Source organism: Molossus molossus, unplaced genomic scaffold (genome assembly GCF_014108415.1).
Source record: "Molossus molossus isolate mMolMol1 unplaced genomic scaffold, mMolMol1.p scaffold_m16_p_5, whole genome shotgun sequence".
In the NCBI taxonomy this organism is placed as follows: Eukaryota; Metazoa; Chordata; class Mammalia; order Chiroptera; family Molossidae; genus Molossus; species Molossus molossus.
Window position 1 is genome coordinate 51,105,210 of NW_023425388.1, and position 27,749 is coordinate 51,132,958.

Here is a 27,749-nt window from a genome sequence, read left to right on the forward strand (position 1 = left end):
TTTATCTCTTCCCTTCCAACCCCCTCTCCTGAGGCTTGTCAGTCTGTACCCCACCTCTATGTCTCTGGGTCTACCCTGTTCCTCAGACTGTTATGTTCATTATATTCCACAAATAAGTGAGATCATGTGATACTTGTCTTTTTCTGCTTGGCTTGTTTTGCTTAGCATAATACTCTCCAGGTCCCTCCATGCCTTCCCAAAGGATAAGAGATCTTTCTTCCTTACAGCTGCATAGTATTCCATTGTGTACATGTATCACAGCTTTTTAATCCACTCATCTACTGATGGACACTTGGGCTGTTTCCAGGTCTTAGCTATTGCAAATAGTGCTGCTATGAACATGGGGGTACATATATTCTTTCTGATTGGTGTTTCAGGCTTCTTAGGGTATATTCCTAGAAGTGGGATCACTGGGTCAAATGGCAGTTCAATTTTTAACTTTTTGAGGTAACACCATAGTGTTTTCCACAGTGGCTGCACCAGTCTGCATTCCCACCAGCAGTGTACTAGAATCCCCTTTTCTCCATACCCTCACAAACACTTGTTTGATGATTTGTTGATGGCGGCCATTCTGACAGGTGTGAGGTGATACCTCATTGTTGTTTTAATTTGCATCTCTCTGATGATTAGTGATGTTGAGCATTTCTTCATATGTCTCCTGGCCATTTGTATGTCCTTTTTGGAGAGGTGTCTATTTAGGTCCTCTGCCCATTTTTTAATTGGGTCTTTGTCTTCCTTTTGTTGACTTGTATGAGCACTCTATATATTTTGGAAATTAGCCCCTTATCTGATGCATCATTGGTGATTATGGTCTCCCATATAGTGGGATCCCTTTCCGTTTTGATGGTTGTTTCTTTTGCTGTGCAGAAGCTTTTTAGTTTGATGTAGTCCTGTGTGTTCATTTTTTCCTTTGTTTCTCTTGCCTTAGGTGTTTATCGGTGAAAATTCTGTGTATGATGTCTGAAATTTTGTTGCCTGCATTTTCTTCTATAATTTGTATGGATTCATGAGTTACATTTAAGTCTTTTATCCATTTTGAGTTTATTTTCGTGTATGGTGTAAGTTGGTGGTCTAGCTTCATTTTTTTGCAAGTAGCTGTCCAATTTTCCCAACACCATTTATTGAAGAGACTATCTTGACTCCACTGTATGCTCTTGCCACCTTTGTCAAATATTAATTGAGTATATTGTCTTGGGTCAATTTCTAGGTTCTCTATTCTGTTCTACTGATCTATCTGCCAATACCATTAATCTCATTAACCAATAGTAATTTACAAAACACACTTCTATTACTCTAGTGTTTATTTGATAATGCTCTGCTTGCTTGCACTTCATCCTAAAGACTATGAAATCCTCAATTAAAATTAACATGTTCCAAGGTTTAATTTTTCACTTTAGAATAAATCAAGCCCTTTTTAAATATAATTACAAATTAAATGGTTAGTGAGTATATAAAACATTTATCAGCAATCGAATTCATTTTACTACTTTGATAATCATTTTATGTTATCTTAAAGAACACTGCTTTCCCAATCAAATGTAAACTTTATTTTGATACAACATCACAGAGCAACATTGGAAACCGTTTCTAAAGTTAAAAGTGAAGCTTTATCTTTTTATCAAAAGGAGAAAAGTACTTTTTAAAGCTTGCTTAGTGAAAATCTGAAGCAGAAAATGAAAAATAACGATTTTACAGTTTCATTGTTTCATACTTTAAGGACTAAAATATCTCTGTACAAAACTATCTCTGCTATATTTCTATACCAACAATCATACTTTCTTTCCATTTATTTTTGGAAAGAGTAGCAATTTCCTTTTCAATAGTTACAGAGAATGATAACTCTTAAGCCCTGGCCAGTTTGGCTCAGTGGTTGGAGTGTCAGCCTGTGGATAACTCTTAACTCCAGAAAGGATGAAACCCTTTTATCATACAAATTAAAATGTGAAGTTAATCTGTAAATCTACATTCAATCGCTTTAATTAACATACATATAATGGGGCTGATTTCATAAATTTTTCCATTTTGGCATCACAAAGATGAATCTTCTGATGTTCTATAAACAGTACACTGTAGTCAGAAGTTAAACTGAAATGGTAATAAATAGTATGGAATGGAAATCAAGGAAAGGTCCCAGATAGGAAGAAAAAGCCCCCAAGTCTTTTAAAGCAGCCAAAGCACCTTCCCCATTTAGTTTCAAGATGTACATCATCTTCATGTTTCCAGGGCCCTAAAGATAGAAGAAAATTCAAATTAATTTCATTTTCTATTGCCTTCATGCAAATAATTAGATAAAAACCCTTGCAAGTATAAGTTCACATACATTTTCAAGGTCAGATGATAATTAGAAGTAATAAAATACATAAAGTCTAAAGTTAATTATATTCCTTTTTTCTGAGGAACACATTAGTTCATAATAAAAGAAATTCATACATAAATCTTAAAAATTGGCAGGTTATGGGGATTAAAGTAAAATTTTACCCTGTTATAGTTCCCATTTCCTTATAATCTTCATCTGATTTCCAATTCTTAAACTCAGCATTTACTAACTATTGTAAAATTCCTTTTTAATAAAAATAATACTTCTTAAATATAAACAATATATATAACAAACAATAAAGAATAAGTACACAACTTTGGAAAACAGTTGAGCAGTTAGTCAAAAGTTAAACATATGACCTTCTACTCCTAGGTACACACCCAAGAAAAATAAAAACATGTCTACATAAAAACTTGTATACATTGCCCGGCTGGTGTGGTTCAGTGGTTGAGCACTGACCCATGCACCATGAGGTCGTCAGTTCGATTCCTGGCCAGGGCACATGCCCAGGTTGTGGGCCAATCGATGTTCTCTCTCACCAGTGTCTCTCTCTCTCCCTCTCCTTTCCCTCTCTCCAAAATCAATAAAGAAAAAAAAAAAGTGTACACTAAAGTACATATCAGCATTATTCACAATAGCTAAAAAGTGGTAACAGCTCAAATGTTCATCAACTGATGAACAGATAAACAAGTGTGGTATATCCATACAATGGAATATTATCCAGTTATAAAAAGGAATGACATACAGACACATGCCACATGAACAAACCTTAAAAACATTATGCTAAGTGAAAGAAACCAGACACAAGGCCATGTGTTATACAATTCCATTTATAGGAAAGGTTCAGAGTTGACAAATAAGGACACAAAAAGATTAGTGGTTGCCAAGTATAGTTGAAGGAATAGGAAGTGACTGTCTATATGTATGGGGTTTATTTTTAGGGTGATTAAAATGTTCTGGATTTGTTAAAGGTGATGGTTGTACAAACTTGTGAATATAATAAAAACTGCAGAATTTTTCACTTTAGAAAGGTAATTTTTATTAAGTGAATTATAGTTTAATAAAAATCAAAAGTAAGTTTTTTCCCACTCTAGACACCCAGTCTCATTTCTCAAAGACAAATGCTGTTAATAATTTCTTCATATGTTTTCAGAAATTTTAAGACATGTAATAAGCATATAAATGTGTGATAATACTCTTTTTCTTTAAAATAGGTTTCCTTTTTTTTTTTTTAGAGAAAGTGAGGGAGAGATAGAAACCTCTATAAGAGAGAAACATCGCCCTGGCCAGTTTGGCTCAGCGGTTAGAGCGTCGGCCTGCGGTCCGGAGAGACCCGGGTTCGGTTCCCGCTAAGGGCACGTACTTCGGTTGCAGGTTGTCCCCGGCCCTGGTTGGTTGTGCGGGTGGCAGCCACTCGATGTGTCCCTTCACATCGATGTTTCTCTCTCTCTCTCCCTTCCTCTCTCTCCCTCCCACTCTATCTGTACAAAAAATGGAAAAATATCCTCGGGTGAGGATAAAAAAAAAAAAGAGAGAGAAACATCAATCAGCTGCCTCCTGCACACCCCTTACTGGGGATCAAGCCCAAAACCTGGGCATATACCCTGAATCGAACCAGTGACCTCTTGGTGCATGGGTCAACACTCAACCACTGAGCCACCCTGGCTGGGCAATCCTTCTCTTTTTTCAAACACACAAGGGATCATTTTACACACACATTCACCCCACACTTCCCACCCCTGGCTCAGCGATCATTCTGTATCAGCACATTCAGATATACCTCATTCTTTTTAAAGATGCATTCCATGACATGAATGTATCAGTTCATTAGGCACCAGCCCTCTTTTGAAAAGCATTTGGGTTTGTTTCCAGTCTATAGTCATTTCAAACAATGCTGCAATGAATATAGTTTTTACAGAGATCTTTTGATACATGAATGTTATCTATAAGATAAATAAATCTAAGAAGTGAAATTGTTGCCAAGTCAAAGAATATGTGTATTTTTAATTTTGATTTTGTCAACCTATCCTCCAAAAGGTTGCAAAAATTTACACTTTCCCCAGTGGTAAGTGAAATATCTTGCCAGTGTTACATACCATGTTTTTAATCCTTGCCAATATGACAGATAAAAAAATAGTATCCTATATAACTTTAATTTGAAATGAAAGTGAGCATCTTTGTGTTTGTATTTTTCTACCTACTTATGTCCTTTGTTTTCCTACTGTCAGTCTTTAAAAATACTATAAAAATGGCAAAGTATATTAATTTCTATTAAAAATACTACATATTTAGGTTAAATAATTTCCATTAAATTTGTCTCTATCCATGTTCTTCTCCAGTGAATCTGTGATCTCCTAGAGCTCAGTATTCAAATCTTCATTTGGATTGATCCTGGTAACTTATTAACGCTCACGTGCAATTAACATGACCAGCTAATCTATTAAATGGGGTGATGGGCAAGAAGAAAGATGTGTTATAAAGGGGGAATACAACTTAAAGCTATTTATGGGGAAAGCAGTATCTTTGGACAGTACAAATTATGCCATAATTTAATAGGCTCCACCTAAATATTTTGGTTGGTCTTCTCACTATAAACTGTGGCAAACTGAGTATGTAAAGGTCTGTATATACTGGTGGGAGTGGTGGAAAATATCTGGCAATAGTTGGTAACAATATTTTGTGCAGTATTTTGTGTGCTTATACTATTTCCCCAAAGTAATTTGTTTTAAGTGGTCTGCATTATAAATGCCTACCAGTGTTTTGATGTAGGAGTCTTATCCTGCTGCTTGTTTGGAACCTGCTGCAGGGGGCACCAGACTGTCCAGCTGTTGAAGATGTCCTGTATTAATCAACCACTCATAAAACTTATTCTCCACAAGTATCTGGAACTGCTTCCTTTGATCCCTAAAATTGTAGTTGAGAGCAAAAAGAAAGTAAAAACACTAATTCATATTAATTTTACTCCACATGATTATAAAACACTTTAATGGAATAAATGTTAAGTTATTTCTAGTTACCCATTTGTTCTCTCCAAATAACTGTTCTGCTTAGTTCTGTACATTGGATTACCACTCCCCCCAAAATAACTTTGGTCAGATACAACGCCCCCTTTGTAAAGACTTATCAATAATTACATATTTTGTTCTACTGTGGTTATTTACTCAACAGGTATTTACTGAGGACCAAGTGATGCAAGGTAGTGTTCTGAATTAATTGGGATAAATGTGCAAAGAAAGGAGAAGAGTTCAGGAAGGTCTGCACTGTACGACTCCAGAGGGCGCCATTCACATATGACCTGCACTGTCTAGGTGCTTTGTGGACTACATACTCTAGTACGGTAGATAATAAATAAAATAAATATGTGATATAAACTGAAGTAGTTGTAAGCACCTTCAAGAAAATACAACACAGTAAGGGAAGGGAGAGTATTGGAAATGCTACTTTAGAAAAAGAATGAACAGGGAAAGCCTCTCTAAAATAAACACTGAAGCAGAGGTCTGAATGAAGTGATGGATTAAGGCTTAATCCAGCGTTTTTCAACCTGTGGGCCACGACCCCTTTGGGGGTCGAATGACCCTTTCACAGGGGTCACCTAAGATATAACAGTAGCAAAATTACAGTTATGAAGTAGCAACAAAAATAATTTTATGGTTGGGGGTCACCACAACATGAGGAACTGTATTCTGTATTAAAGGGCTGCGGCATTAGGAAGGTTGAGAACCACTGGATTAAGCAAATAAATATCTGGAGAAGAACATTCCAGGCAGAGCAAACTAAAAGTGCAAAGGCTCTAAAATCAGAGCATATTTAACAAGTTCAGGATAAGAAAGAGAAGAGTAGCACCTGACAGCCAGGAGCTAGCTTAGCACTATCAGTTAGGCCTTAGTGAAGGTAGGATCTGGTCTGGCTGTGGTGTATGTTGGTTGAACACAATTTCACAGAAGACCAACATTAGACAAGGCCACTATGGAATGATAATAGATCAAGGCAAGAACTGAGATAAACTTACCTCAGTCCAGACAAAAAACAAAAACATTTTGTGGTCCAAACCACAAAAATAACCAAACATGACCTTTCCTGGCTAAGTAACTGCTGCTTCTTTATGATTATAGTTTTAGCTCCACTTTATTCTTCCCACCTTTAATATAAAAATTAGTAAGCCAAATCATAGAATCTTTTGCTTCCCGATGGCATCCAACCCACAAAAAAGCCTTGCTTCCTAGAACTCTTCCCCAAATCACCTAACACAAGCCAAAACCCAATTATAAGTTCTTTTTAACACCCTTTCCTGAGATGAAAACAATTCTCTCCCTACTTGCAATAAATAATAAAACCCAGCTTTGTCTTACATATCCGTTCCTGGTGATCGCTGGTCAGAGGGCAATAGTTAAGTAATAGCAAGAAAACTGTAGCATGGTAGAAGGGGAATAAGGAAAAGAATAGCAGAAGATGAGGCAGGAGGGCTAGTAGGTATGGTAAAGATTTTAGATTTTATTCCAAGTATGATGTGATGGAAAGCCAGTAGAGGGGTCAGAACAGAGAAATGATACAATATAATCACTTAAAAGACCATGTTGGGCCCGGCTGGTGTGGCTCAGTGGTTGAGCATCAACACATGCATCAAGAGGTCACTGGTTCGATTCCTGGTCAGGGCACATGCCTAGTGGGGGACATGCAGGAGGCAGCCAATCGATGTTCTCTCTCTCATCGATGTCTCTCTCTCTCTCCACCTCCTCTCCCTCTCCCTTCCTTTCTCTCCATAGTGTCTTTAGTGTCTCTATAGTGTCTATAGTGTCAATAAAGGGAAAAACATTTTTTTAAATAAATAAATAAAAGACCATGTTGGCAGTTTGCTTTCAATTTGATGAATAATTCTTGTCTTCCTATTTTACCAAAATGAAACTAAGTGCTTTTCCTTGTTTTTAGTGTTATCATGGATCTTACCTACTGAATACAAAATGATTCAGAGTCAACATTTATTAAACACTCATCACATTCCAGGCTCTGAACATGTGTGTAAGTTTGCACATGTGTAAGGAAAATCTAGGCATATAAATACTAGAAGCATTTGAACAATAAAACTGCTTTAAAAGGATCTCACTTATTTGTGGAATATAATGAACATAACAGTTTGAGGAATGGGGTAGTCCCAGAGACGCGGAAGCGGGGTACAGACTGACAATCCCCTAAGGAGTGGGGAGGTGGGGGAGGGATGAACCACAGAACTTATACGCATGTATGCATAACAGGAGACATGGACAACAATCTGGGGAAGGGGCAGGCAGGGAGGGGAAGGGGGGAATCAGTGGGGGAAAAAGGAGAAACATCTGTAACAAAAATTAATCAATAAAAAATAAATTAAAAAAAAAGGATGTTTTTCCAATTATTATTTTTATATAACATCATTATAATTTTATGTTATATTACATTATATTATACTATTATAAGCAATAGTTCCCCCCAAAATAATAAAGACACTAAGAATCCAGGTTCTAGAAGAGAGAGAGAGACATCAATGTGAGAAAGAAACATTGATCTGTTGCCTGTTGCCTCCTGTATGCCCTGACCGGGTATTGAACTCGTAACCTAGGTATGTGCCCTGATGGGGAATCGAACCCACAGCCTTTCGGTGCATGGGATGACACTCCAACTGACTGAGCCACCCAGCCACAGCTGGATCAAGTATCGATTCAAGTACTATTTCTCTTAGAATAAACTTCATTCTAACAGGTCAGGCTCAGATATTCTGGGTAACCGATCTTACCCAGAAGATAACTCTCACATGTGCACTACTAAACACAGTAAAGCACAAAGAGACCACACACAGTGTCTCATACACACATTACTTACTAAACCTTCACATCAATCATATCAGGTAGAGAATATACTTATACTTTATACATGATACAATTAAAAGTCAGGGAATTTAAGTAACAGACACATCACATAATAAATTGGTATGGTCAGTACTCATTTCTGAGTCTGAGTATTTTCCAGTACAATATAGACACAGCTATGCAAAGAACACTAATCTTAAAATCTAATAAAACTAAGACCTAATTAAAATAATCATATTTATCCATATATCCAACAGCAGTCTGGATCATCAAAAATAGAAACATTTTAGAACGGCTGCTACTTTCCAAAATAATGAAAACCAGAAAAAAAAATATTAGGCAAGTGAAATCCAGTTATTAGAGTTTCAAGATATTATCAGGATGTATGGCATGTATTGTAAAGATCCCCCAAAGAACTTGATACTCTTTTCTCAAACTAAGCTACTGCTCTCAAGTGGACAATGTTGTAATGTTGTGGAAGAAGCAACCCTTCATCTTTTGGTGCTGTTTCCTATGTCATTTTCCTAATATCAAATAAATTTTGATTAAACATCAAAGTAATTACACAAACAATAATTATTCTGAGTACCTACTACTTTCAAGATGTATATGGTGTTCTTTCTGGAAGTAAATTTATTAATCAAAAGTTTCTAAACTGGGCTCCAATTTTTGGAGTAATCTTAGATTTTCTTGTGTTCTTCACAAAATCTTACAATGAATCCTGCTTCCTGTCAAAGTATTTCTGGTCTCCAACCCCTTTCTCTCCATTCTAGTCGTTTCTTGTCTAGACCATTGCAATATCACCCTGACTTCCCTTTTTCAAATCTCTCTAACCAGAGGATCTTCATATATGCCACACATTTCCTTACACATTTTAAAATCTGCCATAACATCTAATAAAGAAGTTGGCATACTGCAGATATTCTATAAATGTTCCTAAATAAATGAAACAGCTTTCTGTACCTCAGTCCATTGTTCAAAACCCTTTAATGGCACCTACTGCTTAATTCCACTTAAGTCTAACTTTCACTGCCTGGCATTCAAGATTCTACATAGCCTGGTTCAATCTATCATCCAAGCTTAAATACTACTATTCCATACTCAGAATCCTATCTCAGCAATTGATTTCCAGGATACCTAAGGTCTGCTTCTGCTTCCACATCTGCTCCTCCAGTACGATTAAAAGTATTCTCCTCAGTCCTCACTTTCTATCCAAACTTGGCTCATTCTTCAAGGCCCAACACAAATTCTACTTCTTTCATTAATCTTCCCTAAGTACTACATGGATGTTTTCTGAATCGCTAATAACCAGGTAGTGTGTCCCTGGCTTCTAGAGGTCAAAGACCAATACTCTTAAAATTTGTGGTGGACATAATAAACCACAACTATCTACTATCACAGCATGTTCTTAAAAATAAAATAGTACTCGCCCTGGCCAGTTTTGCTCAGCGGTTAGAGCGTCGGCCTGCGGTCCAGAGAGACCTGGGTTCAGTTCCCGCTAAGGGCACGTACCTCGGTTGCAGTTTGTCCCCGGCCCTGGTTGGGTTGTACAGGTGGCAACCCCTCAATGTGTCCCTTTTCACACTGATGTTTCTCTTTCTCTCTCTCTCTCTTTCCCTCCCTCCCACTCTATCTGAACAAAAGATGAAAAAATGTCCTCGGGTGAGGATTAAATAAATAAATAAAATAGTACTCAAAAGTAGGAAGAAAATAATCTCAGAATAAAAACCAATATTTTAAATTGACTAAATTTAGCTTTATCTAAAAATACTGTATGGATTAGGGAAATTTCTGACAAAAATTGGCATTAGTGATAGACTAGCATGAGGAATCTGTCTGTGGTGTGGTGGAGATAGGAAATCTGTATTTTTAACAAGCCCCTTGGATGATTCTGATGCATGACCAAGTTTGAGAACCACCATCATAGTGTAGAAGAGTAAATTAAAAACTAAAACTAATCCATTTAAAGTATAGGATTATGTGGCAAATTCTATATATGATCTTTCAGTCATGTAAGTTTTATATCTGCCAACTAAACTTAAGCTTCTTTGAAAATGGGGGCGGGGGGTCTAACACTTGAGCATTCATTTACTTTCATCTCCCCAACCAAACTGTGCCTAAAATACTGACCTGAAACACAAACCTTAACTAAAGACATACTTTATATTTTTATTACTTTAGCACAACTATAAATATGTGCAAATTAACTTGTTTCCATAGAGATAACTTTATTACTTCTAGAAAATACTTACTTTGTTAACCGAGCCTCCTTCACAGTTTTCTGCCAGACTTGTATCTTCTGTTCCCTTTGACCCAGTGCTTTCTGATATGAAGATGGAAGACCCCCAGGTATCTCTGTTGTGTCCCCTTCCATTTCAAAAGGAGTAATAAATACATAGAATTCACAAGGTGGTAAGAGTCGAAAGATATTTGTGTCTCTGATCTCTCTGCACACAATCATTGGCTTATCCCAATAGTTAGGCACTGTAGCAAGGCCAGTTCTGGCCATATGGTCCTCCAGCATTGGGTAATGGGTATGAAAAGGGGCAAAAGTTACAGTGTGGTTCCCAGAGAGAATAAGTGGGCGTGTAGGCGTCAGAATGTGAAAGATGCAGCCTGTTGTAGAAGAGATGGACAAACGATGACAAACGGCAATGACTTTAACGTTGTCACAGCTATAGAGGTGAAGAGCAGTCTGTACAGGGCCGAGGACAAAGGTGCTATTTCTGCACTTCTCAATTGTCACAGACCTGAAAAAGGAAAAACCAAAGTAAATTTCTATGAATGAGAATAAGATAAAAAATATTTGACTACAAAATTATTCTCTAATGATTAAAAAGAGATCAATCCTAGTCCAAAAAAAAATGTCAAAATATCAGAGCACTATGAATACTGTGCTTACCGTAAGGGAGAGAGCAGATATATAAAAGATTCGTTGCAACGATGAATCTTTACATGTGCCCCCACCAGAGTATCTGAGCTCTTGGCCAATGTCTGCTTGTAAACTTGGCTCATCACCACCATGCGGTGCATCCTAGGTGCCACATGAGTATTACAAGCAATCTTAGCTCTTTTGGTCGTCCCTTCAACTATTTAAGAAAAATATAAATAAAAGAGATAGTTTCAAATGAAAGAAAAACATCAACCATATGTTATATATATCTACAGGTATACATGTCTAAAATTAGATACATGTGAGGTTCAAAGAATGTTAGATCTGGGTATTGGGTAAAGAGGTTTTTGCTATACTATTTCCTGAATGTTTGCAATATTGCATAATTTTTTGTTATTAAAAAAAAAATTTTAACCTAAATGCACTCAAGATTGCCTAGATAGAGCTAAGATATTTTTCATGTCTACCCTTCATTAAATAATGTGCCTAAGGTCATATGGCTGGTAGCTGGAGAACTGGGCCAACTCAAATATCTTCTTCAGGATGCCTTAATTTATCATTCCTCTCCTTAAATAAGCTCTTTAAATGACCATAATACTAATTCTAAACCCCTCCTAGGTTACTTACCACATCATTCCATAAATTTTTTCAGTTTATGTCTTTACTCCCGAGATCATTACTAAGAGCACATATTCCACTCGAACACAGTGCCTAGCACAAACTGACACTCAAAAACATCTGTGCAGGTTGCCCTCCTAACACAGTCCCGCCGCCATAAAGTAACTGGCTTCTCAGGCTTTACTTCCCTGCAAGCCACAGGACACCCCTGTAAAGAATACTGGCCAAATGTGAAGAGATCACTTAAGTATGCTATTATTCTTCCTTTAAAATAATTCTTATATTATCTTATTAGATAAGTAATACATGGTTGTTGCAGAAAAGTTTTAAGTACTATTGGTAAAAAAAAAGATAAAAATTTCTTGTTATCCTACCATCTACCACTGTTAACATTTTAGTATAATCCTAAGAGGTTAGATATCCTATTTTTTTTCTACTAACATTTGTCTACCCTAACATTTAAAAATTTACTTGTACCTATATTCTTTTATCAACATCAAGAATTATAGCCCTGGCCAGTTTGGCTCAGCAGTTGGAGTGTTGGCCTGTGGACCAGAGTCCCGGGTTCGGTTCCTGCTAGAGGCACATACCACACAAAAAAAGAATGATGTAGTATTTTCTAAGTATTTATGGGAGCCTGACATATCTGAGAATATCTGATCTCATACAAGACCAAGAACTTGGTGGAATATAGAATTCTTAGATCACTATGTTTTGTTTTGTTTTTATCCTCACCCGAGGACATTTTTCCATTTTTTGTTCAGACAGAGTGGGAGGGAGAGGGAGAGACAGGAAGAGAGAGAGAAACATCGCAGTGAAAGGGACACATCGAGTGGCTGCCTCCTGCATGACCCAACCAGGGCCAGGGACAAACTGTAACCGAGGTACGTGCCCCTAGCAGGTATCGAACCCAGGTCTCTCTGGACCACAGGCCAACGCTCTAACCACTGAGCAAAACTGGCCAGGGCAGATCACTATGTTTTTGCCCAAGGTTCAGTAGATGTTGATCAACCATTTTCTGTTTTTTAGCATTAAAAATATTTGACACAAAACTGATTTTTTTCTTATATTTGCACAGAACCTATTTTTTCTTTATCTTTGAAAATTCAGAGATTATGAAAGTATATTCTAGGTGTTTTTTCATTAATTTTACCTGATATTTGCCTGAGTATAGGCACCTACTTCTCTTCAAACATAGATCTGGGTCCCTCTTCTCTTAAAACATACTCCTGAGCCCCAAGAAGTCACATAGTCTGAACCTATCCCTTAGCCATCACTGGGAATAGATAACTGATGCAACCAAAGCCAGATACTATGATAAATTTAAGTTCCCAATTTAGGAAGATCTAATCTGCTTGTGTCTGAGGAGCTAAAAAGGACCTCATCTCTACACTAACTCTCTGAGGCTATGTAACTTCAGAATGGCCAAATTCTGCTGTGGTGCATAAGAAACAGGAAAGTCTGAAGCAAATGAGCCCATGAGAATGAGAGGAAGAAAAAGTTAAAAAGAGAAAAGCAGCCCTGGCCGGTTTGGCTCAGCAGTTAGAGCGTCGGCCCGCAGACCAGAGAGACCTGGGTTCGGCCCCTGCTAGGGGCATGTGCCTTGGTTGCGGTTTGTCCCCGACCCCAGTTGGGGTTGTGTGGGTGGAAACCAGTCAATGTTTCTCTCTCTCTCTTTTCCTCCCTTTCTCCCCGCCATTGCTATCTGAAGATAAGTGCAAAAATGTCCTTGGCTAAAAAGAAAAGAAAAGCAGAGCAAGAAGAGGACTTAGTGAAGTTGGGAATTTCTATTAACTAAAATCAAAATGACCTGGACTGATAAATCAATTCTCTGACACTTTGCTGCCTTGAGAGAAAAAGGCATATATACACAAGAGAAATGTTCCCCTCTTCTCTTTTATAGTAGCAATATTTTTTAGGTCTTCTACAGAAGATGTGTGATCATTAATATACCAGAAAACACTAGGTTCTCTAACTTGTCATTCAATTTGTTATAGATTAAAATATTAAGTACCTTGGTGAGCCCAAGCCAATTTCTTTCCAGACTTGAGGCAAGCAGATGTACCAAATGGATTCTCAGTCAAACAGGCTCTCAACCAGGCTTCCAGCTTGTAGAAGGAAAAGGTCTTAGAGATCTTGGAGAAGCCACTTTCTGCATGTAGTGGCTGCCACAGTGCAAGTTCATGAAGTGGATATATATTCCTGGCTCTCCTCACTGTCCCTTCAATAAGAAAGCTGAGTGCCACGACAGCTTCTCTAGAGACTAAACTACTATTAGTCGAATGAGATGATGCAGTGAGTTGTTCTGGATCTAAAAGCAGCTCAAGGAGATCTGACAGATGATCATACACAAACATTTGGTGACTGTAATCATTCCAGTTCTAAAAAAACATCAAAAGAAAGCATTCTTAACAGAATAAAGAGATTCTATAAGACCTGAAACTTTTATATTTTAATTATTTTGTATTTATACTTTGCCTCATCCCCAACAAAGAATTTAAGGTGCCAAATAAACCTTATAAGCTTTGTGTGTATGTGATAGGTATGATTCTCTCTCCACCTTGGCAATTCAAAATAGTAACAGCTAATCCTCAGTGTGTGCCAAGCACTAAGTGTTACACAAAGTTTAACATATTTAATCCTAACAATAATCTTAAAATAGCCCATTTTACAGATGAGAAAATAGAGATACAGAAAAGTTTAAAAGCCCTGGTCAGTGTGGCTCAGTTGGCTGGAGCATAGTCCTGTATACCAAAAGGTGATGGTTTCGATTCTAGGTCAGGGCACATACCCGGTTGTGGGTAAAATCCTGAGTCTATGTGTGTGGAGGGTAACTAATCGATGTTTCTCTCTCACATCGATGTTTCTCTCCCCCCTCTCTCCCTCCCTTCTTATCTCCAAAATCAATAAACATTAAAAACAGAAAGGTTAAAACACTCACCCAAGGTCACACAGCTAGTAAATACTCTAAAAGTTTCAGATCAAACACTAAAATAACCACCATGAACATTCAATCAATGAAGCACTGGGTTTTTTATTTACCTGCTCAAATTACAGAAAAAAATTCCAAATTCCACTGGATAAAACAAGGCAACTAATCTTATAGTAACTAAATTTGAGAGAGGTTGTAACTTTGAGAATAAGCTTTGAGTTGGCAGATGTCCCAATGACTTGGCTTATTCATTTGAGATATTTTTTGTGGTATGAGTAGTATTAAGTGATGAATTATGAAAACTGAATAAGACATAGTTCCTGCTCTCAAAGAACTCAGAGTCTATGTAGTGAAAAGACAATATAAACCGATTATAACACAATGAGATAAAACCTCTAGCAAAGATCTGTAAAGATGTTCTATGAACATGAGAGAAACAATGAACTCCACTTGGGGAAAAAATCATAGTGGGTGCTGTGTGAATAAATTCTTGACTGATGTTGTTAGGCAAACAGACAAGGAAAAAAGATATTTGAGCATAGGAAACAGCATATGCCCATGCCCATGCCCATGCCCATGCCCATGCCCACAGAAGTAAAATTACCTCCTGTGTTCAGAGAACTGGAGGTTCTGGGTGAGGTAAAGAAAGCATGCTGGGAAGTGACAGGTTTAAAAAAAAAAGGTTAAAATAGTAACTAGGGACCGATCATGAAAGGCCTTGTATGAAACACTGAGACATTTGGATTTTATTGTGTGTGCCAGGGACTTAAACCTATTTTCTCAATAGCTATACCAATTTTTCTTTTTAGTAAACTCTTATTTTGATGTTGAGTTTGTCCACAGGCTCACCTGTTTTTCCTCCCTCTTGTTGTATCCCCAACCCCCCAGCAGTAGGCTCCACAGTGGTCCCATAGAGTACAATATGAAAACAACAACGACAATGAGAATTCACTGATGAAGTTTGTATAGAAGAGGCATATAATCCATCTGCATTTTAAAAAGTCCAGTATAGTGGGTAGACTGAGACTAAGAGCAGGGTGACTAGGTAGGACCTAATAATAGAAATCAAGACAAAAAAAATGGCATTAGGGCCTATGTAAGAGCAAAAAAAAGGGACAGATTTTTAAAGTTATTTAGAGGCAGAATCAGTAAGATAATAAGTAACTAGGTATGGGTAATGAGAGACAGAATATGGGTGGCTGGTGGACTTCCACTGGCACAGGGAATACAAGTTAATTCAAGTAAAGGGTGGTTTTACTGGAAGGACATACAATCATCTAAACTGCAGTACAGGAAGGCCTCATCAGAACTGTAACTGGAAAGCCATCTTGAACCTGGTTCTCTCTCAGGGGCCAATGTCTCTCTGCATGTGTTCCGTTCTCTTCTTTTTCTCTGATTACCTCAGAGTTTCTAATCCCTCATAACTCTGGGTCACTCATGAACTTGGTGGCTATTCTGGTCCCAATGCTACACGAGCTGTCAACTCAAGTACCTATCACTAACTGGTTTTCTTCAAGCCCTAGGAATACTGCTTGGGCCAGGTCATCTTTTCAAATCAGGCCAATTTAAAATACATACCAATGAACTGGCTACTCTAGTCAAGTGTCCATTCCTGGTCTAATCAGTTGTTAGGAGATGTCATGCTATAGCATAAATCAGACTCACCGTTTTACTGGTGCTTACTATGCTAATGTATTACTGAATTCTCACAGCCATTCAGAAATGGGCAACATCATCTTCACATGGAGAAGAGAAGCTTAGAAAAATTAACTGACTTGCCTAAAATAATTTGATATTAAGTGACAGTGCCAGATTTGAATGCAGGCTACATCAGTTCAAAACACCATCTCTAAATAGTACTCATTCAGTAGGAACTATGTGTGGAAACAGCAGAGAATGGTTGGCATCTCTAATACATCTGGACTTGCACATTCTGAATTTAAGATAGAGACAGGGCATCTATGTCAAGAGGAAAATCTAGAATGGAGAAAAACTTAGGAGTCATTGAGATTTATGATATCATGGGAAGAGAAAGAATTATGCTGAATAAATTGTCAAATGAGAAGACAAAATTGCCACAGGCAATTTCATTAAGACAAGTTCATTAAGGGAACAGTGGTTTGTAAGGGCCCAGGGGAAAGAGGCTCATGAAGAGTGAGAAGAAAGAATCAGAAGCAGAACCAAGAGGGAAGAACATCACAGAATGTAGGGGTGAACAGATTCCTTTGAAAAAGGAAATTAAAGAGCCTGCCCATAGCAAAAATACTGGGATCTACATATTACTTGAAGTTTTAAAAAATACTTTTACATTAACAGATTAAAACATTTTGGTTTCTTTATAAAAACAGAAAGAAGAAAGATTTTCTAAAACTCACAATATGAAGCAGTTAAATTTAACTTCTAGGGTATCACATCATAAATAATTACTTAAGCATGCTGAACTTAAGTATACTTAAGCATATTATTTAAACATGAGAAGATATTTTTACAGAAGTTTTTCAGTAGATTTCAACAGACTTTTCAAACACTGAATCTTCTTATGTATCCTTAATCAAATAAATAGATTCAAATTAATTAACATTTGCAAAAATGGGAATGCTAATTAGAGTATAGTGAATGATTTACCTGAAAATCATGTAAATGCTTTTTGTGTCAGTGAACTATCTGAAATCACTTCTCTATTTTAAAGCTGCACATATGGATTTTGTTTTATAATTTGGAAAAAAAAAGCGAAAAGCAAAGCAAAACAAAACAATCCATGAAATCAATGGCTTATATAAATAATCCCAACATAATTTTTTAAATATATATATGTTTTTTATTAATTTCAGAGAGAGAGAAAAGGAGAGGGAAAGAAAGAAACATTGATGTGTGAGAAAGAAATACTGATCGGCTGCCTCCTGCACTACCCTCACCAGGGATCGAGCCCAAAACCCGGGCATGTGCCCTGACCTGGAATCGAACCAGCAACCTCCCAGTGCAAGGGATGCTCAACCAACTGAGCCACACTGGCCAGGACTAACATAAATTTTAATGAAGGCAAATCATCTCCCTTACAAATTGGCTTTCAAAGAAAGACACCAAAATTAAATAGTACCTTATTATGACAACTGGATTTTTCAGTCAGGTCAGGAGACTGGGACCTGTTTCTGGGACTAGGCCACTCTTCTCCAATCAAAGATGTCCTCAGGGAAACTTTATTTAACTGCTGTATGTACAAGAAGAGTAGAAACTGTAGGGTGTCCACTGAAAGCTGTCCAAGAAGAAAATAAATGATGAACACAGGTCCTAAAACCACATCAATAACTAGTCTACAACTAAATAGATATAGTAAAAAAAAATTCACAAGTTTGCTGATCCTAGAAAGACAAATGTAGAAACATTGCTAGCATTTGATATATATGTCTCTGATACCCAGATGTAGCAGTTTCTAAAACTAATTAAACTGGAGTTACCTTCTTTGAAAACTGTGTAGCATCTATGGCTATAGATATTCTCCCAAAACAGAAGAAGAAGAGAGAATGAAGTACATATTTTTTAAAGTATATTATTTCAGAAGTTTAAAATTACAGTAATGTAAAACCTTAGCAATACAAATAAATAGATAAATAAATGACGGAGGGGAAAGGGAAAGGGAAGGGGAAAGGGAAGGGGAAAGGGAAAGGGAGGGAGGGAGGGAGGGAGGGAGGAAGAAGGGAATTTAGTCAAGACAAGAGGTCAGTCAACCTATGGCTCACATGCAAACTTATTAAGAAAGTTTAGGATATCAGTGCAACACCTAAAATTGTATGTAATTTTTTGGTGTATGTGCATTTTGTAGGGAGCAGACCCCAGGTTTTCATCTTAAAGAGCTGTTTGTTTGGTTTTTAAAAAACGACTGGTCTGATGGATGTTTATAAGTCATTTCTTATTTGAAGAAGGGTGTGGTTTGAAATTCAGGTTTTGAAATTCATGATTATCCTTATACATGCATTTCCATATACATGCAGGGAAGGCAAAAAGTAAAGTAATACACCTGGAACTATACTTATGTTCAACCTGATTCCCTACCTGGCTAAAAATCACTATTGCTAAGGAACTTAAAAATATGGATTCACGGATTACCCATCCCAGCGGTTCTCAATCTGTGGGTCACAACCCCTTTGGGGGGTCAAACAACCCTGTCACAGGAATCACCTAAGACATAACAGTAGCAAAATTCCAGTTATGAAGTAGCAACAAAAATAATTTTATGGTCGGGGATCACCACAACACGAGGAACTGTATTAAAGGGTCGCAGCATTAGAAAGGTTGAGAACCACTGACCTTGACCTATTCAACCAACTGCCAATGTGAAGCTCCATGAATCTATATATTTTCAAAAATATTTATTTTTTTAATTAAATTCTTTTAGATAACGGTAGATTCATACGCAGTTGTAAGAACTAAAAGAGAAATCCCATGTACACTTTACTCAGGTTCCCATTTTGCAAAACTATAGTAAAATATTTCAACCAGGATATTAACATTGATAGTCAAGATACAGAACATTTCCATCAACACAGAGTGCCTTGTGTTGCCCTTCTATAGCCATACTCACTTCTCTCCCACTCTCACCCCCACTGCCTTAACCCCTGACAACCACTTATTTGTTCTCTATCTCTATAATTCTGTCATTTCGAGAATAACATATAAACAGAATCATATAGGATGTAAATTTTTGGGATTTTGGCTTTTTTAACTCAACATAATTCCCTCATTTTATTTTATTTATTTATTTATTTATTTTATCCTCACCCGAGGATATTTTTCCATTTTTTGTACAGATAGAGTGGGAGGGAGAGAGAGAGAGAAACATCGACGTGAAGGGACACATCGAATGGCTGCCACCCGCACGACCAACCAGGGCCGGGGACAAACTGCAACCGAAGTACGTGCCCTTAGTGGGAACCGAACCCGGGTCTCTCCGGACCGCAAGCCGACGCTCTAACCGCTGAGCCAAACTGGCCACGGCCATAATTCCCTCATTTTATACATATTTCCAATGAATAATTATTTGTTATATTGTCATTATTCCTTTATATATCTGCCTCCTCATGAGACTATAAAATCCTTGTCTTTTTCTTTTTTTTTTTATCCTCACCAGAGGATATTTTTCTGTTTTTTGTACGGATAGAGTGGGAGGGAGAGAGAGTAAGGGAGAGAGAGAGAGAAACATCGACGCGAAGGGACACATCGAGTGGCTGCCACCCGCACGACCAACCAGGGCCAGGGACAAACTGCAACCGAAGCACGTGCCCTTAGCGGGAACCGAACCCGGGTCTCTCCGGACCGCAGGCCGACGCTCTAACCGCTGAGCCAAACTGGCCAGGGCGTCTTTTTCATTTTTATATTATTAGTAGAATCTAGCACATAGTAAGCACTCAAAAAAAATTGGAGTGTTTATTCATCTCTGTATCTATAGTATCCTCGACTGTGGCTAGCACATATTAGGCACTCAGTAACTGTTTGATTAATAAATAACTATAATGCCCTTCCCCTCTTGGTGGCTTGCCAAACTTTTTTTCAATCCCCAAAAACCACATTTAGATATTACTCCCTGTGGCAGAGACCAGTTTGAGGCTAACTAAATACCTTTTCTTTTCTTCCTGGGCACACAATTAGATGGCATTTCCCAGCCTCCCTTCAAGTTAGATATAGTATAACTGTGTTATGGTTAATGAAATGTGGGTGGACTTTCCACATGCCGCTTTCAAGTCTCCCCAAAACTACCCCCCCTAAAAAAAGGGCAAGGCTGTGGCAAATTATATTATATTTGCAACTGTTCACTTCCCTATCCTTCAAGAGGCTTATAGGAACCATGAGATTTTCCTTACTTCCTGTGAGGTGGTTAACATTTCCCCCTCATTGATTTTAGGCATGGACATAAGAAAGCGGTCATAGTTTATGTTACACATCTGAGCAAAAGTTTTAAGAGGCATCATGAGTTTCCTCCTGCTCTGCTGCTCTTGCCTTCTGTCATAATAGATGACCTACACAGAAGCTGTTTCTTCAGCATGGATCCTCAAATAAGAACATAAAGCCGCCCTGGCCAGTTTGGCTCAACAGTTAGAGCGTCAGCCTGCGGTCCAGAGACCCGGGTTCAGTTCCCGCTAAGGGCACATACCTTGGCTGCAGTTTATCCCTGGCCCTGGTTGGGTCGTGCGGGTGGCAGCCACTCGATGTGTCCCTTTCACGTTGATGTTTCTCTCTCTCTCTCTCCCTCCCACTCTATCTGAACAAAAAATGGAAAAATGTCCGTGGGTGAGGATAAAAAAAAAGGAACATAAAGCCAAGCCAGAGCCTGGAAGAAAGCCATAGCTAGGGTACAGCCTACATGTAAAATAAGCAAGAAAAAATATCTTTGTTACTATAAGCCACTGGAATGTCATTTTTGTTTGTTTTTAACTGCAGCAAAGCTGACTAGTATAATAGTGGCTCTTAAAGATAGAAAAGCCTGGATCCCTGAGTCACTGCCTAGGCAACAGCAGCCTAGAGATGCCTTGTGTTGCACTGTTGCATAAATGAGAAATAAACTGTTATTGTGCAAGCCACTGAAATGCTGAATTGCTTGTTACTATAACTAGCCTATTCTGATTAATATACTTTCTCTGTAAAGTCCTTTCTGATCATCAGAATCAACCATTCTCTTCGCCATTCTATTTCTGTATGTTAGGCATACTTTCATTATTGTACATTTCACACTATTAAATAGCACTTTTTTATACACCAGCTTCCCCTACTAGTCTATGATCTCCATAAAGCCATGAAAGCAGAGATGCTGTTCTAATCTTTGAATTCCAGCACATAGCAGATGCTCACTTAAAAACAGTCAGGTGGTTTATATCAGTGGTTCATAGCACTCATTGACCTCAAAATACTTTTAAAGTCAATGAAAAATATTTTCCTCTTTCAATTACAGGGTTCTTGTAACATTACTGCTTTGGAAGCAGGTGAATAAGGATTGCTAAGCAAAGGCTAATTCATCAAATATATTAAATACCGCCAAATTGGAACTAATAAAACCTAAATGGTGCTCTGGGATTACAATGGACATTAACCTAATACAGTCCTCCCTCACCACTTCACGCTTTGACTTTTGCGGCTTCACTCTACTGCACAAGAGTGAAGCCTCGAAAGTCGAAAGTCTAAGCGCGAAGTGGGAAGGGACGACTGTGTAAATAAAGAATCCTACTTTGGGGAAATTCATTTATTGCGGTAGAGTCTGGAACTGATAAACCACAATAAACAAGGGCCTACTGTATCACACACAGTTAGTGTATACATTAAATTTTTTTAAACAAAACCTTTTAATTTAAAAATTAAAGGTTAAAAAGTTTATCTCCCAAAGTAATTAAACACACATATACACATAAAGCCATACCTGATTTCTCTGCTTTTCAACTTCATCCTCAGATGTGCAGTTAGACAGAATTTCAGACCATTCCAGGCGTTCCTCCGCTGTCTTCACTGCAAGACTATCAAATATTTCAAAGTAAAGCCACGCCAGATCCTTAGCCAACTGCAGCTTCCCACATGCAATGTGCCTCCAGGTAGACCAGTACAGACGTGGGTAAGCTCCCTCTGTGGCCCGGGTTCGAACATAGGTGGATATCTTCCTGAGATAGTGAAGACTGAACTTGGTTGGAGGGGGGACCTGTAAGGCGCCCACTATAAAGGGTTCTGCTTTCACCCAGAGGAGAACTCCGGACTGATCCATATTATCTCTAAGGACATCTGTGTAAAAAGGCTTCTTTGCATACCTAGAAAACAAAGTTTCTTCACCAATTGATATGAAACAAAATTCATTTATATATTTTTTTATAAGGTGATCCCTCCCTTAACTATTTTTAAATGTACTATATCATTTTAGAAAGCAGATCTAGCTCATCAATCAAGAGCAGAATAGATTTTTTTGGTCAGTTCTCATTACAATCTATTTGAACAATAAAAATTTTGTGATAAAACACAATTATTTTATTTGAATTGTTCAATGTGGTTGTTATAGGAAGAGTGTATAAACATATAAGGTATGAGCTAGAATAAAAGAAGAAATGGGAAAAAGAGTCATCCTATCACAAGAAATCTTGCTCTACCCTGAAGGAGAACGCTAGTTAAAATTAGGGGAAGAAAACTTCAGAGTCAAATCAGTTACACATAAGGATGGTTAGTTAAAGATTTGGACATGTTAGCTGACCATTATAAGCTCAATATGAAGCACTAACACAAGATGGCAGACAAGAATGCTCATGTAAATGTAGGTTGCAAAAATAGATCAAGGAAAGTTAAAGCTATTCTTGGTAACGGGTATAATTTATTAGGTTCAGGTGCACTATTTTTAGATTTTGTTTGTTGTTTCTTTGCTATAACAATACATAGTTTTTATGGAGTATTTATAAAATATCTAAAAATAGAAAATCATCCATAGTCCCACCACCAAACAGAAATGAGTTAATATTTTATTGTAGTCACTTTTCTGTCTTTTTTCTACACATAGATTGGATGCTAGTTTTTGAATTTTCATTGTGATAACACCATATATACAATTCCATATTATTTAAAAAGTTTTGTAGCACTCTAGATAAATGTACCCCAGCTTATTCAAGTCTTCTCCTGTTTTTAGACATTTAATAGGTTTTAAATTTTTCACAAAAACAAGATAGGCAAAATATTATCACTATTAAAGATGGGTCATGAGCACAAGGTAGTCCTTTACCCATTTTATGTATGTTAAAAATTTCCATTATAAAAAGTTTAAATATTTTCACTATCATAAATACCATAATACCACCTTTCTGCATTTGGATTATTTCTCAGAGAAAAATTTCGGATGTGCATTTGTGAAATGAAGTAACTGCCATTTCTGAAGCTCCTGACATTTAGTGCCATTGCTTTTCAAAATGAATCAAATTGTACCCTCACTTGACCCAAGGTACTCTCTTCACTGAGTACTCCTCCCACTAAGTAACATCACTTAAAAATACCTTCCTTATATGGCTAATGAAAATGTTTTATTGTTGTTATATTTTGCATTTGATTCTTTAAAAACTGTACTTTTTTGGAGATTATCTATTCAAAAAATAACTGACATCAATGGATTGCTTACTATGTGCCAGGTAGGTAGCATACTAAATATTTTTCACTTCTTTTCATCCTTACAACCACTTCAAGATTTGTACGATTATCCCATTTTCAAATGAAAAAATAGAGGGTTAGAGAAGTTAAGCCACACACTTACATTGCACAGCCCTGAGTTACAAATTCAAGTATATCTGACTTGAGAACTGTGTTTCTTACAAATGTACTTTAAGAACCCCGTTTGGGGAAACCTCTGATAAAAGGGAGTGGATCCATATGAGAATTACCAGAATGAATGGCTTTAGACATGAGGCTATATAAGGCCACAGTATCAAGTGAAAGAAAATGGGAGCCAGAACCCAAAGGAAGGGTGTGAAAGGGTAAATGGCAGCTGTTTTCCAATATGGGAATGGTTTTAGCATCATTCTGAATAAAATCAGACAATGAAAGTTACCTAAGGAAGACAGTTCTCCCCTGAATAGAGACAGGCTGCTCTGTGAGGTTCTGAGCTCTTGTGTCTAAAGTGTGCAATCAGCCCTGGCCGGCTCCGTGGTTAGACGTGGCCCCCAGACAAATGAGTCCCGGGTTCCATTCCGGTGAAGGGCATGTGCCATGTACTTCGGATGCAGTTCCAGCCGGGCCCTAGTCGGGCTGTGCTGGAGGCAACCACTCGATATGTCCCTCTCACATCGATGCCCCCCCACCACCACACACACACTCTCTATCTGAAGATAAATAGAAAAATGTCCTCCAGTGAAGATAGATAGATAGATAGATAAATAAATAACGTGTGCAATCAAAAGCCAGATCCTGAAGATGAACCTTCTATATTAAGTCCCCGACTCGAGAGGGCTAAATTCGTGAACATAAACTGTCATTATTATCATTATCATTGGTCAAAGCGTGCAGACCTTTCCAATAGCTATTGCCTGCCCACAGTTCTGTGGGGCAACAGAGAACTTCCTAGTCCCGAGTTGAAAGGCTCCATACCAGAAAGCCGCCGGGTGTGGCTCCAGGTCCCAACATCCAGGGATCTTATTAGCCTCCGACAAACTTAAACTGGGGCTCTCCCTTTTCAAAAACTACCCCCGGGTGCGCTGGGATTAGGGTTTTTCAGGTGGGGAGATCAGAGGGAGACACAAGGCGGTCCTCCTAAGGCTTCGCCGCCACCTCGGACGCTGTCCCGGGTAGGGCGCTGCTTGGGCCGCCCGAGCGCTCCGACCGGACTTCGGCACAGAGAAGACGCGGCTGACATGGTCCGTAGCCCACCGAGACCTGGCGAGTGCGAAGGCAGACCCTGAAGCGCAGCAAGCCACCCTTCCCTCTCCGGCGCCGACCCGTGAGCCGTTACCTGCGAAGGCTGGCACCGCCCCGTCGCACCTCTCCGCGCGCCGCCGCACCCAGCTCGCCTTGCCCGCGCCCCGCCCGCCGCCACACACACAGCGCAGGCGCGAGGCCTCGCACCACAGAGAACCGAGGACAAATTGCTAGAGCGGCCGACGCCTTCTGCAGAGGTTTGAGAATATTTTGGCGGAGGCTAATAAACTCCCTGCATGGTGGGACCTGGAGCCATACCCGGCCGTTTTCTTTATCGAGCCTTTCAACTCAGAGGACTAGTAAGTTCTCTTTTACCACACAGAACTGAGGGCAGACAATAGCAGCTGGAATGGTCAGCATGTTTTGACCAGTAATAACAATAATAATGACAGTTTACATTTTAGAGTGTGTACTCTGGGTTGGGCACTGTGTAAAGCACCTTTGTGTGTATGATCTCGGCCTTTCCAAGAACCCTTTGGATTAAGTACATTTGTTTTATTAACAAGAAATCTAGGGCGTAGAGGGGTGACAGTAATACACCCCTTGGATCACACACCAAGACTCGGGCCAAGATACAAACCCAGGCCTTCATGAAGCATTTTTGGATTCCACCTAGCAGCAGTCATCACTTCTTACTTTAAACCTTCATTTCATGATTTTTAGCCATTCCCTACTTTCTCAGTTCGTTTATGGTCTCCCTAGGTGTGGGAGATACAAAGTTAAAAGACCTAAAAATGCATTTACTTCCTCCTTTAGTTAGCCTCTCTCCCCTAGTAGGCATCTTCCTGAAAGCACAACCTTATCTTTCTCTAACTCTGCATGAGTCAAGGAGTGAAGAGCAGGGGCCGTCTATTCAAACAGATCTAGGTTAAAATCCGGGCTGCACCACTAAGTAGCTTGTTGACCTTGAGCAGATTCTTTCTATGCCTTTGTTTTCTGCAACAGCAGTTATTTGTTGAGCACCACTGTGTGTCTGGCATAGTGCTAGGCACCAGGATTATAGTAGTGAACAAAACAGATAAGGTCCTTGCCTTCTTGGAGTGTATATTTTAATAAGGAGAATAAATAATACATATTAAGGAGATAATATCAGATAGTGATTATTGGGGTAGGGAGTCAGTGTGGAATTTGAGCTGAGGCCTGAAGAATAAGAAGCCAGCATACAAAGATCATAATCAAAGCAACTTTTACTCACTGTTCTAAGGTACTGTTCTATACAGCTAAGAACAGAACCATCAGCTTCATGCTCTCATGAAACTGGTGTTCCAGTGTACCTGAGTTAGGGAGGCAGGGATGGAAACAATAAAAAAAAGCAAGGTGGTGTAAGAATAAGGGATTCAGCAGGGGTTAAATTTTATTGGTTGGTCAGGGACGTCTTCTTTGAGGTGGTAACATTTAAACTGATATCTGTGTTTAAAAAGGAGTCACCCATGTTAGGATCTGAGGGAAGAGTGTTTCAGGCAGAGAGAACAGCCAGAACAAAGGCCCAGGCAGGAATGAGCTTGTTGTATTTAAAAAAGAAAGAAAACCAGTTTTGCTGGAACATGGCAAGGCATATACTGACTGGGTGAGAGTACAGATCCTATAACGTTTTCTTTGCAAAAACATTTCCCAGCATTATTGAGACATGTAAGGTTTCATAATCTACCATAAAGAGTTGGAATTTTATTCTAAGTGCAATGAAAAGCCATTTGAGGCCTCTCAGCAGGGGAATGGTCTGATCTGATATGTTTTTAAAATATCATGGCGATGCGGGCAGGAGGGAACAAGAGATATTAAGAGTGGGGGGCGGGGGGGCTAGTTAGGAGGCCCTGGCCAGGTGAGGGAGGCTGTGACTTAGCCCAGAAAGGTAGTGGATAGCGAAGAAGTTCCAGTTATAGTTTAAAGGTAAACATTTGGATAGCGGATGCAACACAGCAATTAAGGAACACTGAGTTTTGTCGTGAACAACTAGGTGGTGTGTTTACTGAGATGACCAAAGTGGCGGGGGGGGGGGGGGGGGTCTGAGTTCTTATAACTAATAGTTCTTCACTGCGTCCTTACTGTGTACCAGACTTTGTGCTAGACGGTTTGAAGATTTCCTCCTATTAAAATGTCACAACACTGCCAGCAAATAGCTCAAGTTTGTAAATACGGAAGCCTAGACTCAGATTGGTGGGTAAGGGGCGTAGGTTTCTCACCGCTATGAAGTGGGTGGAAGCTGAATCCGAAGTTCAGTCTGAAACCGAGACTATTTCCTCCTGGGCTGTCACAAGGTAAAATACGATCTCAACAATACGTTCGCAGTACCATTGGCTTGGACTGATTGTCCCCGACCAGTTCGCACTTGTCCCTCTGCTCTACCTGTACAGCATAGTTCCATTTGAATGAAATTCCGAGACTGTCCATCGGGATCGAACCTTCCTCCCGCAATTGGTTAGAGCTGGAGGAAAAGCCCTGTGATTGGTAGAGAATAAGAGGAGGCGGCCGGGGAATTTCGTGTACCTTGGGTACTCTGCTTTGGCACTAATTTCCCTATGGCCCTTTACGTATTTTTCTACGACTCGCTGGAGCCGAGACTGAGAGGATTTCGGCGGCGGCGCGACTCTCTGACGTTACCTCTTCTCATTGGCCAGGAGTTGCGGCTGCAGTTCCTAAGCCTAACTGGCCGCCCGCGCCGCCTCGGAGGTGAAGTGTACTGCGCTGATTGGCTGCGAGGAGCCGGTCGCGTGTGATGTCCGGAGCAGCGATTGGCTCTCA

General features: G+C 38.9%; 1 protein-coding gene across 2 annotated transcripts; it reads right to left on the reverse strand.

Annotated features, from left to right (window-relative positions):
- Nucleotides 1-1,654: 1,654 nt before the first annotated feature.
- Nucleotides 1,655-27,206, reverse strand: TBCCD1 (TBCC domain containing 1). Of its 2 annotated transcripts, none has more exons than XM_036243741.1 (8): nucleotides 27,191-27,206; nucleotides 22,000-22,378; nucleotides 17,695-17,850; nucleotides 13,680-14,046; nucleotides 11,057-11,243; nucleotides 10,407-10,904; nucleotides 5,071-5,221; nucleotides 1,655-2,227 (listed from the first exon to the last, which is right to left on the reverse strand). In XM_036243741.1, the coding sequence occupies exons 2-7, from the start codon at nucleotides 22,333-22,335 to the stop codon at nucleotides 5,092-5,094; spliced, it is 1,674 nt and encodes a 557-aa protein (XP_036099634.1). In that variant the 5' UTR covers nucleotides 22,336-22,378; nucleotides 27,191-27,206; the 3' UTR covers nucleotides 1,655-2,227; nucleotides 5,071-5,091. The 2 variants fall into 2 exon arrangements, with proteins under 2 accessions (XP_036099634.1, XP_036099633.1); XM_036243740.1 differs by lacking the exon at nucleotides 27,191-27,206 and adding an exon at nucleotides 25,045-25,105.
- Nucleotides 27,207-27,749: the final 543 nt, after the last annotated feature.

Excerpts from the sequence above, each read along its gene's own strand:
- TBCCD1 (XM_036243741.1), bottom strand. The coding sequence starts at position 22,335 with ATGGATCAGTCCGGAGTTCTCCTCTGGGTGAAAGCAGAACCCTTTATA. Across the intron at positions 10,905-11,056 it reads TATCTGCTCTCTCCCTTACG|GTCTGTGACAATTGAGAAGT; the intron begins GTAAGCACAGTA and ends TTCCTTTTTCAG. Across the intron at positions 5,222-10,406 it reads AAGGAGGCTCGGTTAACAAA|GGATCAAAGGAAGCAGTTCC; the intron begins GTAAGTATTTTC and ends CTACAATTTTAG.